The sequence below is a fragment of the Lutra lutra genome, chromosome 7 (genome assembly GCF_902655055.1).
Source record: "Lutra lutra chromosome 7, mLutLut1.2, whole genome shotgun sequence".
In the NCBI taxonomy this organism is placed as follows: Eukaryota; Metazoa; Chordata; class Mammalia; order Carnivora; family Mustelidae; genus Lutra; species Lutra lutra.
The window spans coordinates 2,976,161-2,991,592 of record NC_062284.1 but is presented as its reverse complement, the minus strand read 5'-3'; the positions used below and the strand labels follow the sequence as shown (position 1 = coordinate 2,991,592).

The 15,432-nt window shown below is 46.1% G+C and overlaps 1 protein-coding gene across 3 annotated transcripts in view; it reads left to right on the top strand.

The window, feature by feature from the left end:
• ADAMTSL3 (ADAMTS like 3) overlaps nucleotides 1-15,432 on the top strand; it is a 342,411-nt gene that overhangs the window by 235,803 nt on the left and 91,176 nt on the right. For all 3 annotated transcript variants that reach the window (XM_047736616.1, XM_047736615.1, XM_047736614.1), the window contains one exon: nucleotides 6,530-6,659. In XM_047736616.1, the coding sequence (XP_047592572.1) occupies nucleotides 6,530-6,659 (130 nt within the window). The remainder of the gene's footprint in view (nucleotides 1-6,529; nucleotides 6,660-15,432) is intronic.

Sequence of the window (15,432 nt, the reverse complement as noted above, 5' to 3'; positions counted from 1 at the left end):
GTTAAACAGCAATTTAGCCTTGTGAAGGTGCGTTGTGTTGTTTAAACCTAGAATAATATCATTTAAATGAACCTTGGATGTCCACTAACCCGAATTTCATAGTTAGGGAAACTGAGGCCCAGAGCCCATCACACAGTCCAACACAGAAAATAATTCTCATGCTTTACAGAGGTTTGGTTGAATGGTAAGTGGATAAAATAAACTTTTTAACCCGGCAGAAGTAATGTTTTTAACTTTGTGGGCTCAAACTTAAATTTTCCTTTTAAATCGCTAAATTCTGTAAAACTGAAGGCCCAATGCTCGAAACCCAAATCCTCGATAAAGGCAGGGAACCGCATGTCTGTTCTGTGCTAGACTCTGGCTCGAGGTTCTGGGCTCAGCATCAGGATAGAAAATGAATAGGACACCATCCTTGACTCAGTGCACCTCAGCTCTTGGTTATTTTTCTCGACTGTCTTGACGGTGCTACTTATACACAGTGATACTCACCTCTCTGTGATCCATTTCAATGGCTTTTGGAGGCTTCGCCTCTACAAGTCCTCCCGGCCTATGGTTACAAGCATGGGCTTTAACCCTCACCCTGGTCTGCCATAACTGAATACCACAGGAAAATAGGATTTCCCCAGGCAGCTGGCTATTTCCCCAACATTCCTGTTTCTGATAGAAAAGTAATATATGCAAATTAGAGATTTCTGTGAAGATAAGCCTTTCATTACATCTTGACAATCTGTGTACTTGTGTCTTCTAACTTACCTTCACATCATACAGGAAATCAATAAATCTATTCGTCAGAATTGCTGATACTTGAGAAGATTTCCTGAATCTGTTTTCACACGGGAGTGGCAACAGAGAATTCTTTTTTCATTCCCGAAAGCATGAAGAATGCAGACATATTGAATTTCCAGCTTCCAGGGGCACGTGTGTATGTGTGCCACCTTGCGTGTGCACGTGCATGTGCATGCCTGTACACACAGATGTCCTGGAAGATAGGCTTGCCTTTCCAAGGACCTCCCCCCCCTTGCAAAGGTTTTGTAACTTACTACATTCTAAACATTCCTCACCGAAATGTTTCTTTGTATTTTATGTTCTTTGTTGCACTTAACGACCTTCAATTTTTACCTTCCTACTCTCTAACCGCACAAGCTAGTAGCAGATCGCATGGACTTTGAAGCCTGACAGTACTTTGAGCCTTAGCTCTGCCACTCTCTTCCAACCACTAAGTTTGTAGAGGCTCATTTTTGTGAGATGCGAAGAGCCATGCCTCCTTCAAGAGGCTGAAGGAAAGGACTGAATGTGCTTATTTAACAAGGTGATGTAGGAGAAGTGCCTAATCACAGCGCTTGGCACGTGATCTATGATAAGTGTTAGTGGGATGATTATTTTATTTTAGAATAATAATAGGACATTCTTCTTATAATGCTCCCATGTTTTTCTCTTTTAAGAGATCTGATTTTCTGAGCTCCTCTTAAAACATCTGCTCCTTTTTGGAGTCCATTCTTATGAATTCTCTAAGTAAAATAATCATCCGTAATGAACGATGGTTTCATTTTTCCCTTTCAAATAGTTATTTATCTTATGTAAGCTTTATGTCTCATTGCATCCTCTGGGATCACAAAAACAGCGATGAGCAATGTGGGCAAAGCCAAGCTTCCCTTTGTCCTGAAAGGAGCAGGAATCTCTGTTGTTCTGCTCAAAAATAACATTCTACAAATAGTGGTTGTGTGTTTCTTTGTGGTAGGCACTGGGCTAGGTGATAGTGACTCAGTCGTCCCTACCGTTGGAACTCACATGTGGGGGGGGTGAGTGCTGATCACATAATCCCACACATGTGTGTAACTCACAACTGGTGATAGAAAAGAGATACATGGCGCTAAGAAGGCATATAATAGGAGGGACTTGACCTAATTAGGGAAGTCAGGGGAAGCTTCCCTAAAAGCAATTGACACTGGAACTTAAATCTGAAAGATGAGGAATTAGTTCTGCAAACGAAAGAAGAGCAGGTGGGTGGCAGGTGTGTGGTCCGTCCCGGGAATGAAGAAGGCAGGTGCGGCCGGAACACTCCGGAAGACGGCGAGCTGACGCCGGAGAGGAAGGCAGGGGCCGATGACTGCCTTACGCAAAGCTGACTTGGTTCTTGATCCCCAGATCAAAGGGAAGCCATTCAGAGAACCCACAGGATCAAACTTGTATTTGTTTCAAAAAGGTGAGCCCAGATGTACTGTAAAAAAAGGGGGGGGGTTGGATGGGATAAGAACAGATGTAAGGGAGGCCGTCATAAGAAGCCGTTGTCTCATCCAGGTGAGGGCTTGGCCTTTGGTGGTAAGGATGCTGGAGATGGCGGACAGCAGATGACTTAGAGAGACAGGTCGAAGGCGAGAGTCTGTGTGTGGAGGGGGTGAGGGGGAGTGAGGTGGCCAGTCCAAGTCTGGATTCTTCTCTGGGATGACGAGTGCTCCCCGGAGGGCCGCTTGGGCACAAGGAAATCACAAGTTCAGTTCCGGATGGAATGACTTCAACATGCCTTCGGACTTCCCAATAGGGACGCACGCGTGAATCCGAGGCAAAGTGCGAAGATGTAGCTGGACATAGACATTCCTGAGTCATTTGTGTGCAGAGAGAACTGAACCTGGAGTATGAATGAGAATCTCCTGGAAGAGAGTGGGAGGCCACTGGTGACTGAGAGTCAGATTTGAAAGGATGGAGGAAGGAGCCACAGGTGACAACATTAGAGATGAGAAGAATAGATACTTTGGGGGCAAAATTTGTGATAAAGAAGACAGAAAAGGCAAAAAGGCTAGAAGGCATTATGGGTTGTGCGTGTTGTGTTAGTCAATGACCGAGTGGCTCGGGGACATTTACAAGGAAGTGAGAAAGCTCCGGTATGAAATCAAAAGGCGAAGTCGTCCACAGGTTTCCTGGGAAGGTGGAAAGGAGAGGAAGTGACCCATGGGTAGAGCTCGGTCTCGAGATACAGAAGAGGCAGCTCCTAATTGAAACAGGCCAGGCTTCTCTATGTGCGAGAAGCAGTGGGTCTCTATGCCTGATGGCAGGAAGGTCCTGGTGATTTTGTGTGTGCGTGTGTGTGTGCGTGTGTGCGCGCGCACATGTGTGAACATTTGTGTGTGAGTGATTTGGGGAGCAAATGCAGCAATGTGGGAGGTCACGGCACACTGCTCTTACCCGGCTGACTACAGTGGGCCGGTATAGGATCTGGTATAGGACCCGGGAATGGCATCGTGCATGTCGGTGTCCCCCGTTTCACAGGGGAGAGTCCAAGCACGCCTCCCCACAGGGGAAAGGGGGGGCTGCAACCCCAGCCGGCCCCCGGGGCTCCTGCTCGCTCATTCCCCATGGAGATGTGCTCCCAACACGGAGGGTCGCTGTCTTGTTCTCTCCAGAGCTCTGAGTCCTGATAGGCCTGGAGCTGTAGTCTCTTCCAGCCAGTCTGGGTGCAGGGGGTGGCTTCCTGTCAGGCTCCAGCAAAGCCTGGGCTGCGTGTCATGTGCCCCCCGGGTTCTACAGCCCTTACTCACCACTGCCGCGCCTGTGATGCGCTCACGGAGCTCCCCTGTCTGCGGGGCTGCAGCCTGGGCGTTTAGCAGTGGAGAAGGAGGAAAACGGACTCACTGTTCTGTTCAGGGTGGCCCAGGCTGGTGCCTGTACAGGGCCACGTGCTATGACGTAGCGACAGTCGCTTTCCCTTGAACGGATGCCGCCATCAGTGTTGTCGCGGTACCACAAATCGGAGTTTTCCAGATCTCCCAACGGCCTCAAACGGTTTATGTCATGGGGCACCCAGGGGGCTCAGTCAATGAAGTGTCTGCTTCAGCTCAGGTCGTGATCCTGGGGTCCTGGGATCGAGCCCCATGTCAGGCTCCCTGCTCAGCGGGAAGCCTGTTTCTCTCTCTCCCTCTCCCTCTGCCCGTCCCCACTGCTCGTGCGTGCTCTCTCTCTCAAATCAATAAATGACATCTTCTAAGAAAGTTTATATCATGGATATTATCTGTTTAAAAAGTTTGAAAGCACTGGTTCCTACCTATTCCTGTTTTCCCCTCTTGGGCAGGGACTGAGGGGAGAGCATCGTGGCTGGGTCTTGGACGTCATTTTCAAGACCCCCCCCCCCCCACTCCTGGTTATCGTTGCAGTCAAGATCTTAATTTTCAAGTAATTTCCCTTATTTAGGTTTTCTTGGGGAAAAAAAGTCATCCGTTTCATGACGGTATTGTTACTATGAGTTGTTCATCTGGTCTCAGTTTGCCTTAAGCCTCTCTCTCCTCTTTTTTTTTCTGACCACAAATACCGTGGGATCCATTCACTCTTTCTGACCAAGAGTTATATAGGGAATGACGCCTAGAAAAGTCTAATGGTTGGACTTGGGGGTTTAGTTGTTTGTTATTTGTTTACAGTTGGGCTCTGCTGTGGTCAGAGAATGTGACCGGCATGACCTTTGGCTTTTGGGACTTACTGCAGTTTATAGACTAATAGAGGATCGGTTTTTGTTAATATTCCGTTAGTGCTTCAAGACCACGTTAACGTCTCTTTCTAGGGCCCAAGGCTCTTCCGTTATTAAATCAACATCCTTTTCTTACTCAATGTATTTTTTCATTTTTATCTTACAACTTGATGTAAAAATACTGGACAGAGCACCTTAAAGAGCGATGTTCTTCATCGCTTCATCGCTCTGGGTATTTCGTACTGAGAGGGGTGTGTGTGTGTGTGAGAGAGAGAGAGAGAGAGAGAGATGTTATTTACTCAAGATTTGCGTGCATGAAACCCAACTCACATGAACCTTAAACCAAAAAAGGAAATGTGTTCATTGGCTCTGCCTCCCTTTTTCGAGTTCCTCCCCATGTTAATTCATTTCTTGATGAAGGCCTTGAATATGACTTCTGCCCCCGAAAGACCCCCTTATTATGACGTTGTAGAAGTCAAGTGGGGACTGAGGTATGTTGCCTCATGCGACCAAAGGAATGGATTAGACAAAATTATACTGAACTTTTAATGCTTCATTTATTTCATAGCTCCAGAAGGCATCACAGTTATCACCCAAGTTTTGCTAAGTATAAGAAGAAGTAAAATTATATTTAAAGTTTTTGCTTCTCCTTTTGAAGATAAAGGTCTTATCACGCCTCTTGAAGTGAAAAGCGTTGAAGTGATCTCACAGGTCGAGTATGTGAGGTGGAAGGTATTTCTGTGGCCGTCTTTAGAAAACACATTTTACCCCAATAAGTATCCTAAGCCACTTATTGGTTTTTTACATTCCTTTGAGTATGCTTGCTTTAGGACAGAGAAGTTTCTCATGCGGGGTCTAACATTTCATCCGAATGGTTAAATGAGATGACGTTAGACCCACTGCATCTTCAGAAAACACTCCAAAATTGGCTCTGCATACATTTTCTAAAGTGTTTTGATTACAAATTAAAATACATGTGCAAGGTAATCGGGCTTTTCTCTGACAAAAAAGAAAGGCAGCCCTGCTAGAAAAGGAGCATCTGTGCCCAGACGGAGTCAGGACGGAGCCTGACATTTGCGAACGGAAACTGGTTATTCAGTTGTCGCTGTGTCCCCTCGGTATCTCAAGTTAGCTAGTCCTTTCATAAAAAAAAAAAAAAAATGTCATGGGAGATCCATGGAGATTGGAGATCGCATCCCGCTATGGCTGGGAACGTGAGATTCCAACCGAAGAAAGCAGGAGAAAATGTAGCAGAAAGATCCTCCCCTCACCGGTGTGTATTTTAAATATCCTTTTGGCCTATTCGGCACTCTGTAAAATACCATAAAATGGATGGATTGAAACATGGCATTTGGAAAGAGAACCACAGTCTTCGAACCTAATGGAACACACATTCTTGCGTGAAACTGAATACATTTGCATATTTCAAATAGCAGAGTCAAGCTGCTGTTACAATTTTTATATGATTCCTTTTTCATCCGGAGTTTGATTTATAACTTGTGCAGTTCTGATTTTCCAATAATTCTTTTTGTCTCAATAGACGAAGAATAGGGGTGAAGATGTGGGCTTTGGGGTCACACTGGCCCCAAAGCAAAGATCAGCCTGTGGGAGGGTCCTGTTTGCTCAAGGACAGTCCCTGCTTTGTTTTACTGTCCCTGCAGGACTAAGACAGAGCACTGGCTTAGGAGACAGGAAATCTAATTTTTAGTTTTGAATCCATCCCCCCTTTTTTTGGCTGTCTTGATTTCTCTCTAAAACTCAGTGTCCTTATTATTCAATTAATGAAATGGAGATGGTGAGACCATTCTTTGGACCTCACAAGGTTATGAGGGAGGTCGGGTGCTTCTTTGGGTTTCAAGGTGAGTGTATGTGGGCGGGAAAGGCTGCGGGGAGAATATTACAGGCAGGAAGACTTTGGAAAATGCGCAGCTGTTTGCTCCCATGTGGCCCCTGCAATGCAGCCTGGAGCCAAGCAGCATAGTCAGAGGGCAGTGGCTCAAGAAATCCCGAGACCCCCTCTTCCCTCCACAACAAGTTATTCTAAGTCATTTGCATTTTGCTGTCTCCCACCTGCAGGCCGTCAGGAAGCCATAGCCGTGTGCTTGCACACCCAGACCCAGCAGACAGTCAGTGACAGCTTGTGTGACACGCTCCACCGTCCACCAGCCATGAGCCAGGCTTGCAACACCGAGCCCTGCCCCCCCAGGTACGTGCTGGCCCGTGCTCCCGGGATGCCATGTGGGACTGACGCCCTCTCCCGCAGAGACACCCACATGTGCGTAGAGGCTGGTGCCCCCCCTCCTGGCTTGGGAGGACATTCTCTCTTCTCCATTCACCTCGTGCTCCAGCCAGATTCCGGCTGGGTGCACGGGGACCGCCGAGGTAAGCAGGAACCGCCGTTAGCCGGGCTCTTGGGAATGAACATCAGCTGGTCTGCGTTTGCAGAACCACGAGGTCTGTGGTGCTGTTCTCTTCTGCCTCCTCAAGGGCACTGCTTTGCCTCCCTCCACATCGAAGAGCTCAGGCTCCGCGGTAGAGTCAGCACACGTTCCCGGTCAGTGCTCGGGCCGTGTTTGTGGAGTGACTGAGCGGATCTCCTACTTGTTAGCTACAGGCCGTGTATTGCCACCCCTCCTGCTGACTTGCCTCATATCTCAGACTGAGGGGTGCACTGGTACGGGCCCCCATGAGCAGATGACATCAACTTATTTTTGGTCTCCTGGTCTGAAAGGTTGACCCTAAAAGTTAATTCTCTTCCCTGCTTAAGTCCTTATGAGATCCTGGGGAATTTTATTGGAAGCGAGGGTGGGTTTTCCCCACGTTCTTCTCTCCCTGGGCGTTGCTGGCTGCAGAGGACGATGGCTCGGCATCCCTGGCTTCTGACCCAAGAGCTTCCAGAATCCAGCCACCCACTTTTTCCTTCTTCAGTCCTTTACCTTCGTTGGCTTGATCATGCTTCCATCACAAATCAATTGCCAAAAATACAGCAGTCATTCCCGGTCCGCTCCCCTCCCTCTTTGCCAGAATCTCTTACCTGCCTCTTGGTAATCATATCGCCCATCTAACGAGGTACCTTTATTCCCTAAAGTCAGGTTTGCGACCTCTGAGACTCTAAGTCACGCAGGCGGATCCTTGTGTCTCTCCAGCCGTCCTGCAGTGAGGACCGGTGTATTTTATGTTTATTCAGGAAATAAGTTGGGTTCTGGAATTCTCTTGATCCTTCTGATTTTGATTCCCTGAGATGTGTTGGCTGTGATATAAAATTTCTGCCTTGGTGGTCTGAGGGAGTTGGGGGTCGGGATGGACTAGCATGTCCATGCTAGGACTCCAGCCCTCCTACCCTGCGGACGGCCCTTTTCTCCCGTGTCTGCCCCTCCAATTGGCACAGTCTCCCGGCGAACCCGGCTCCAATGTGTGCTTTCTTCTTTGGTGAGGGCACCCCTCCGGTGGGGCAGGAACAGGGTTTTATTCCCGTGACCATATTGCCGACTTCAGATGTAGGGTCAGGAAATCCCAGGGACTTCCTGACTCGTGTTGGAGCTATCTCGCTGTGCTCTGCTGAGAAGCAGTGAGGACCTGGGCCCAACAACAGCACAGGGATACCTGCTTCCCTTCCTGCTTGCCTCCCCCTTCCCCCATGCTTACTGCATTCCAGAATGATCCAAGATTGCTGAAGAGACATTCAGGAGGGGTTTTAGGGAGGCTTGATCTAACCCAGGGTTAGGATGCTCGCTTTATCAGGTATGTCTAGAACTTTCCCAGAGCATCGGTCATATGGGGGTAATGCTGAGTGTAGAGCTACTGGGAGTGTCCCCTTTTATCTTTGGAGAAATGGCACTTCTATTAAGTATACAGTCAAGCCCTCATAATCCAAATTTGTTATCTACATTTCTCAGTTGTTTCTTATTCTAATACTGGAAACACTGACTTAGATATTTTTGGAAAAGCCAGGGTTTCTGTTTTCCTTTGCTGACACATCCCCACCCCCGAGGTTTTGTAGATAGGAGCAGATGGCCACCTGTCTGAGCCGGGGTGAGGGACAAGGGGAAACACAGCGAGGGGAAGACACAGAGTGTCCTCCCCCAACACGTTTTCCCGTGAGGTTGGAATCCTCCACCACCTCCCCTTTCTCGACACCAGCCAGCACAGGCTTTCTGGAAAGAGGACTATAAACAAAACGATTTGGAATTTATACAAACTCCAAATGGTGACTACGGTTTGGCTAAGTGTGCAGTTCTGTAGTCATAAACAAAGAGGAGTGAAAAAAAGAAACTGTCACCCATAAATTTGGAGTGTGCTTTATTTCTAGCTCCAATTCTTACTCCCTATCAACGGAAAGCTAGTCTTCCCCAGTTGTGTCTTTCTCTGTAGCCCGAGCCATTGACAAATGAGGACTTGGGCACAAGTGGCCAATTAAACAGAAGATGGACACAGGTGCCAACACAAAGCAGGCTTCAGGGGCACCTCGGTGGCTCAGTCCGTAAAGCGTCTGCTTCTGGCTCAGGTCATGATCCTGGGGTCTTGGGATGGAGCCCCGCGTCGGGCTCCCTGCTCAGCTCCCTCTCCCATTCCCCCTGATTGTGTTCCCTCTTTCTCTCTCTCTCCATCAATTAAATAAATAAGTAAAATCTTTAAAAAACAAAAACAAAGCAGGGTTAAAGTGAGAGGGATTTGCCCAGCAGGGCGCACCAAGGGGGCTGAGGACATGGAGAAACTCAGTTTTGCTTTTGCAAAAACAACCCTGTTCTGATCCAGCTCTGAAAGTGAAGAGCGCTGTAGTGGGTCGTCATGCAATTTTTTCAGCAAAAAAAAAAAAAAAAGAGAGAGAGAGAGAGAGAGAGCGATAGAGAAAATGCAAAACAATCTATTCTTTGTTCTAAGAATAAACTCACTGAGTTGCCATTACCACTGACACTACGTTCAGTGCATGGTGTAAATAACTCGATTTCATAATTTTTAGTTTGATTTTTTAAGGCGAGTCCAAGTCATACATTTCCCTACTATTTATTCTATTTATCATAGAATTTGAGTTTCTTCTTCTTTGCGTTAAATGGCTTTTTCTGGTTTCATTTCTTGGCTGAGGATGTGGACACGATTTGTGAGTTTCTCTCTCAATCTCTTAGCAGTCTGCCCCAGCCATTCCTAACTGCCCCTGCCTCTGTGCAGAGAGATTTTGCATGAACTATTTCCATCATAGCTAAATAAACTCTCTCCTCTTGTGTTTCTTGCTCTGACCCACACACACAGGGATGACCTTCAGAGAACTTTCTAAATCGCGGTGACCGTGAAAAGCTCTCACATAAAACCCTGCAGGCACTTTCCTTACCTGAGGATCACAGTCTGTGTTCTTTACTTTGGCATGTGTGTGACCTTCCTGGGGCTGCTGTCACACAGTACTGTGGACAAGATGGCTTAAACAACAGAAGATGATTGTCTCCATTCTGGAGGCTGGGGGGTCCAAGATCAAGGGGCAGGCAGGGTTGGCTCCTTCTGGGACTGGGAGGGAGAACCTGGTCCAGGTCTCTTTCCCAGCTCCTGGTAGGCGTTCCTTGGCTTGTGGATGCTGTTCTCCCTGGGTTTCTATATTGTCTTCCTTCTGCTTGTCCAAACGTCCACTTTTTATGAGGGTACCACTTATATTGGGTTGGCGCCCTTTCTAATGATGTCATCTGAATTGATCAGAGACCCTGTTTCCAAATAAGATCACATTCACAGGTACTAGGAGTCAGGGCTTCAACAACTTTTGTGGGGGAATAATTCAGTTCATAGCATCCTATAAAGTCCTTTGTGCCCCTGCTTTTAGGTTCTTGGGCCACATCTCCTGTCACTACCACCCTCAGCACACGCAAACACACACACACACACACGCGCACATACACGCATGCACGCATGTGCCCCAAGGACCGTGCTCAGCAGCCACGGTAAATTTTCACCGTGACCCATGCTCCTGCCTTCGGGCCTTTGCACATACTGTGCCCGCTGTCTGGATCTCTCCTCTCCATAAAAAAAGTGAAATCTCTCCCAGGAAAGCCGTCATTTCTCACTGGTGTAATGAAGTCCGACAGAACATGACGTAGGACCCTATGCTGAGACCCCTGAGAGAGGGGAGCTCTTTGTAGTTGAGAGAGGACTGGGAGTGGGTTGGGGGCACAAGTGGGTGGTGCCCCGCTTGTGCCCCCTCCAGAAATCTCAGGCAGTACCTTAGCCCTCTGGGCCCCTCTGGGCCTCTTCATCTGAGTAATGATGGAAAATGCTGGACTTTGTGGCCAGCAAGTTCCTTTCAACTCCAACTCCTTTCACCATTGAGGCTGCTTTCAAGTTGCATATTTTTACTCAAGTCTTCAGAGCTGTGCCCGGTCTTTCGGCGGGGATTCTCCTGTCTACTCCTGAATGGTTGCAAATGCTCAGGGTCATTTCAGTTCTAAGAACAGCAGGCTTCCCCTGAGCTGGCTGGGCGGCCATCGGTAGGGTTGAGTTCAGTCTGCAGTGCTGCCCTTCCTTGGCTCCCCAAACCCCAGCAAGATTTAGTACCGAGTGCGGACCCTGTTTCTTAGGGCCACTGAGGGAAGCGAGCCAACCTGTCCCGTGTGTGGCAGCAGCCCCGTGCCCTCATCTCGGGGCCTCAGCAAGAATGATCATGCATTATCTTCTCCAGCACCGTCTTGCCCACAGAGCTTCCCTCCAAGCTGGGAATAATAGAGCACGCAATATGTCTTGGCCACTTTGCAAAATTAAGAGTCTGTTTTTATGTGAAGGGAAATACTCTTCCTCGTTTCAAAAATTGCAAATTTAATAAACTTTTCAAAGCTTGAGAGTTATATTGGAAAAAACCCAGCAGAGACAAAGGGTGGGTGCCAAAGTGAAGGTAAGTTTACAAAAATGTTTTAGGTTCTAGAAACCAGTGGTGTAGGAATAACAGGAACAGGGTGTTGCATAATATTTTCCACACAAATATTTACTGACTCCAAGGGCAATAGCAGTAAAATATCACCCCAGGGTGAAAGTTACCACTGAGAACGGGCCGGACAGTCCGTGGATCTTTGTTTACCCAAAGGCAAACGCATTTGATGAATTAGCCTGGACTCTCCAAGGTGGGGTGTTGTATGTTTATTTGCTCTTATGGGGTGACTCCCCCCTCCCCCCGGTCTATGCCATAACTGCTGAGTGTCTGCTATTTATGGAGTCCGGTTTTTCCAGGAGAGAGCCAGCAGCTTGTAGAAACACGCAGGGGTTACATAATGGTCCCACTCGTCTGAGGGGAGCTTTCTTCTCTGACAGCAGTCAGCACTGCTAGGGAGGGAAGTCAGAAAGCAAGAGGCAAGAGTGATGTGTTTCTCTACCTCCTTGCTTTACCTTGTTACCCAATTCTCGAATTTTAAAAAATCCTGTATTTAGTCTTTGGTCTGTTAAGAAGAATCGGTTCCCCATTTCTTGCCTCACAGTGGTTTCATTTCCAGTCCCTTGTGCCTCGGATGGATTCTTCTAGCTATACACTTTCTTGAAAGATGATTATCCAGCAGTTACTCCAAATACGTTATATAGTTAAGCTGAATTGATAGTGAAACCTCATGCTTTTAATTATTTATCCATATAGCTCGGTTGTCGTCAAAATATGATGTATATTTCTATTGTTGGTGAGTTCCCTCACCTCCAACGCTACTGGAAATTTAGATATAATCAGTTACTACCCAGCTAATTGGTAGGCTTCCAGTTAAGCTGGTGTTTTAATTTTACCTTCTGTTCCAAACACAGATCAATGGTAGAGGCAGTGTAAGTGCAGGGAAATTAAAACAACACACCGAAGACCATATCATGAAAAAGAAGTACGTGGGCCGGGAATGGAAAGGAAGTGTGAAGTGGTGAGTGGAAACAGACCTGTGGTTCTTGTGGACTTGAGGCCCCAAGCAGTCAAGACTCATGGGAGTTCAGTCCTATAGAAGGTAGGGCCGAAATATCTTCCTTTTTACTGATTAGAAAGACCCACATTCACCGCTCCTTTGGGAATGGAAGCAGGAAAAAGCTGCTGCTGATCACGAACTGAAGGCGTTGTATAGATGAGGCTGCTCGCCTGGGGGAGTGGAGGGGAGACATAACCATGTAGCCACAAATCACACGTTGGCTCAGTGATTGGATCGTCAGTGTCCGTATGGGGCTTCTGCGCGGTGTTGTCCATACGAGATTTGGTTCTGGACTGGAGACGCTGGAGGGCTGGATGGAAGTAAACAACACCGTAGACACCAAGGGGAAGTGTCAGAGAAAAGGACAAAGGGAGGTGGGGAGAGAGAAACCAAACTGAGCCTGCAAAATGAAACTCCAAAGCACACAAAGAAACCTAATACCAATGAAGATGGTCAGCAGAGTCCGCAGTTGAAAGTTGAACTCACTCCAGACGAAATAAAAATACAAGAACAGTCTGAGAAAGACTGTGTCACTGAGCTCTTTGGTGATCTAAGTTGGTAAATAGTATCCATGTAAAGAACTAGAAATTGTGAAATAGACACGGGCAGAAATATAGTCACAATAGGGGAGTCTTAAAAAGAACCAGTTACACAACTCAGAAATTTTAAAACCCAGCGAAAAATAAGTAAACCACAAACAAAGGAAGAAAGAATTGTTGCCTTGAGGGTAGTGCTGAGGGATTCAAGAGAATTAAAGCACAGAAAGTTGAAGGTTTGGGGAAAAGAGAAGAAAAGTAAGAAGTGGTAAGGGCAGAGAAACAAGATATTAAATAAACTGTTTACTAAAACTTAAGAAAAAAATGTCTATTCCTAGTATCAAGAGAAATAAATGAAAATGTATCCCACTTAGATACATAATAGCAAAGCTGCAGAAAGTCAAAGATGATAAGAAAATCTTAAAAGCTGTAAGACCTAAAAGACATATCAACTACTAACAACTTATTAACAGCTGAAGTTCCCCAAAAAGTAAAGAAATAATATCTTTAGAATACTATGGGGAAATCATGATCCACCTAGAGCTAACCTTGTGAAAATAATTGTTTTAAGTATGTGAAGGTCCATTTTTAGCCAAGTGATGAACTAGATATACTGAAGACCGTTCTACTAAAAGATTCTAAAATACTGAGTAAAAGATGTGTAAAACAACTTGAAATGTAAAACTACACTTGTAAGAAAGTAAGATAAATCCTCAGAAGTGAAAGAAAAAAGAAAGAAGAAGGAAAGAAAGGGAGGGAGGGGCAGAGAGAGGGTGGGAGGAAGGAAAAGGAAGGGACGGGAGGAAGGAAGGAAGGAAGGAAGGAAGAAAAAGAAAAGAAAAGAGCTATAGCATGAATCTAGCATGGTAACCTCGTATTTAAGTTAGGGCTTCCATAGGGGACGGTTGCCAATGGCACAAATCTAGACCTTTGGCTTTAACAGTTTTTTTTTCTGGAAACAGACAAGTTATTGGATCTCCAGGAAATAAGGAATGGAATGGAGATTCCCATATGAAGCCAGGATCTACCTCAGTGAAAAGACACATTGGAAAAAAATCCACCCCAAAAAGGCAGATCTCAAGGAAAATTATCTGTCCTGGCTTTGCCTGTGAGTGGAAGGAATTAAAAAAGCCTCCCCTGTATCATGCTCAGTGAAAGAAGCCAGACACAGAAAAATGCTGTGTGATCTCATTATCTGTGGGCTCTGAAGAAGTCAAATTTACAGGAGCAGAGAGTAGCATGATGGCTGCTGGGGGCTGGGGGGAGGGGAAATGGGAGGTGATGGTCAAAGGGTGCAAAGTTACAGCTGTGCAAGATGAGTGAGTTCTGGGAACCTATAGCATCATGCTTCTAGCTAGCAATGCTGTGTCATTGTGTACTTCCAACTTGGTAAGAGGGTCGATCTTACGGTAGGTGGTCTTACCACACCCAGAATAACAGTAATGGTAACAATGATGATGCTAAAGAATTAGAATAAGAATAGGGATGGAGGGAGACTTTGGGAGAGAATGGATGTGTTTATGGCGAGATGGTGCTGATGGATTTATGGGTGTCCTTACTCCCCAACTCACTGAGTTATATGCATTTAATATATACAACTGTTTACATATCAGTCATACCTCAGTAAATCGGGTTAAAAAGAGACTCCTCTGAGAATTTAAAAAGCACAAATCAGGGGCGCCTGGGTGGCTCACTGGGTTAAACCTCTGCCTTCAGCTCAGGTCATGATCCCAGGGTCATGAGATCGAGCCCCACATTGAACTCTCTGCTCAGAGGGGAGCCTGCTTCCCCCCCTCTCTCTGCCTGCCTCTCTGACTGCTTGTGATCTCTATCTGTCAAATAAATAAATAAAATCTAAAAAAAAAAACCCACAAAAAAAAAAAACCCCACACAAATAGCCCTTTATGGAGGGTCAGGGAGCCTTGCCCTACTATGTTTCTAGAAGTGACCCCCTCACTTTGGTGCTAATTGTTTAATTTCCCTCACAAACTGAGCTCCTAGCTGCCATTGCGAGTTTCCAATCCCGATCTCCACTAGACCAGGACAACCTTAGTCCATATTAGCACTGTGCTTCGGTTGATTTCTGGTTTACTGAAATCAATCAGTTTCATACGGGACAATAGCTTTATTCTTATGTCTTTCTTTAAGTGTCATTGCTGTTTTTTTTTTTTTTTCTTTTCTTTTCTTTTGAAACAGAGAGGAATGAAAATATCTTGCTCTAGTCTCTGGCCCGACCCACTACCACCATCTGCTTTTTGGGGGGCGTTTATTCAGATTAAGAAAGTTTTGGATCATGATAGCTGTTGAAATTTATCAAATGTTTTTCTGCCTCTGTTGAAATGGTTGCATGATTTCTCTCTTATGTTTTGTTAATATCATAAACACTGACTGATTTTCCAGGGTCAAGACAACTTTGCCTTCCTGGAAAAAACTGAAGTTGGTCATGATGTAATAATAGTCTCTGTATACATCACTTCATTGTTAATATTTTGTTTAGGATTTTTACATCTGTGTTTATAAGTGACATTGACCTAAATGAGTTGGG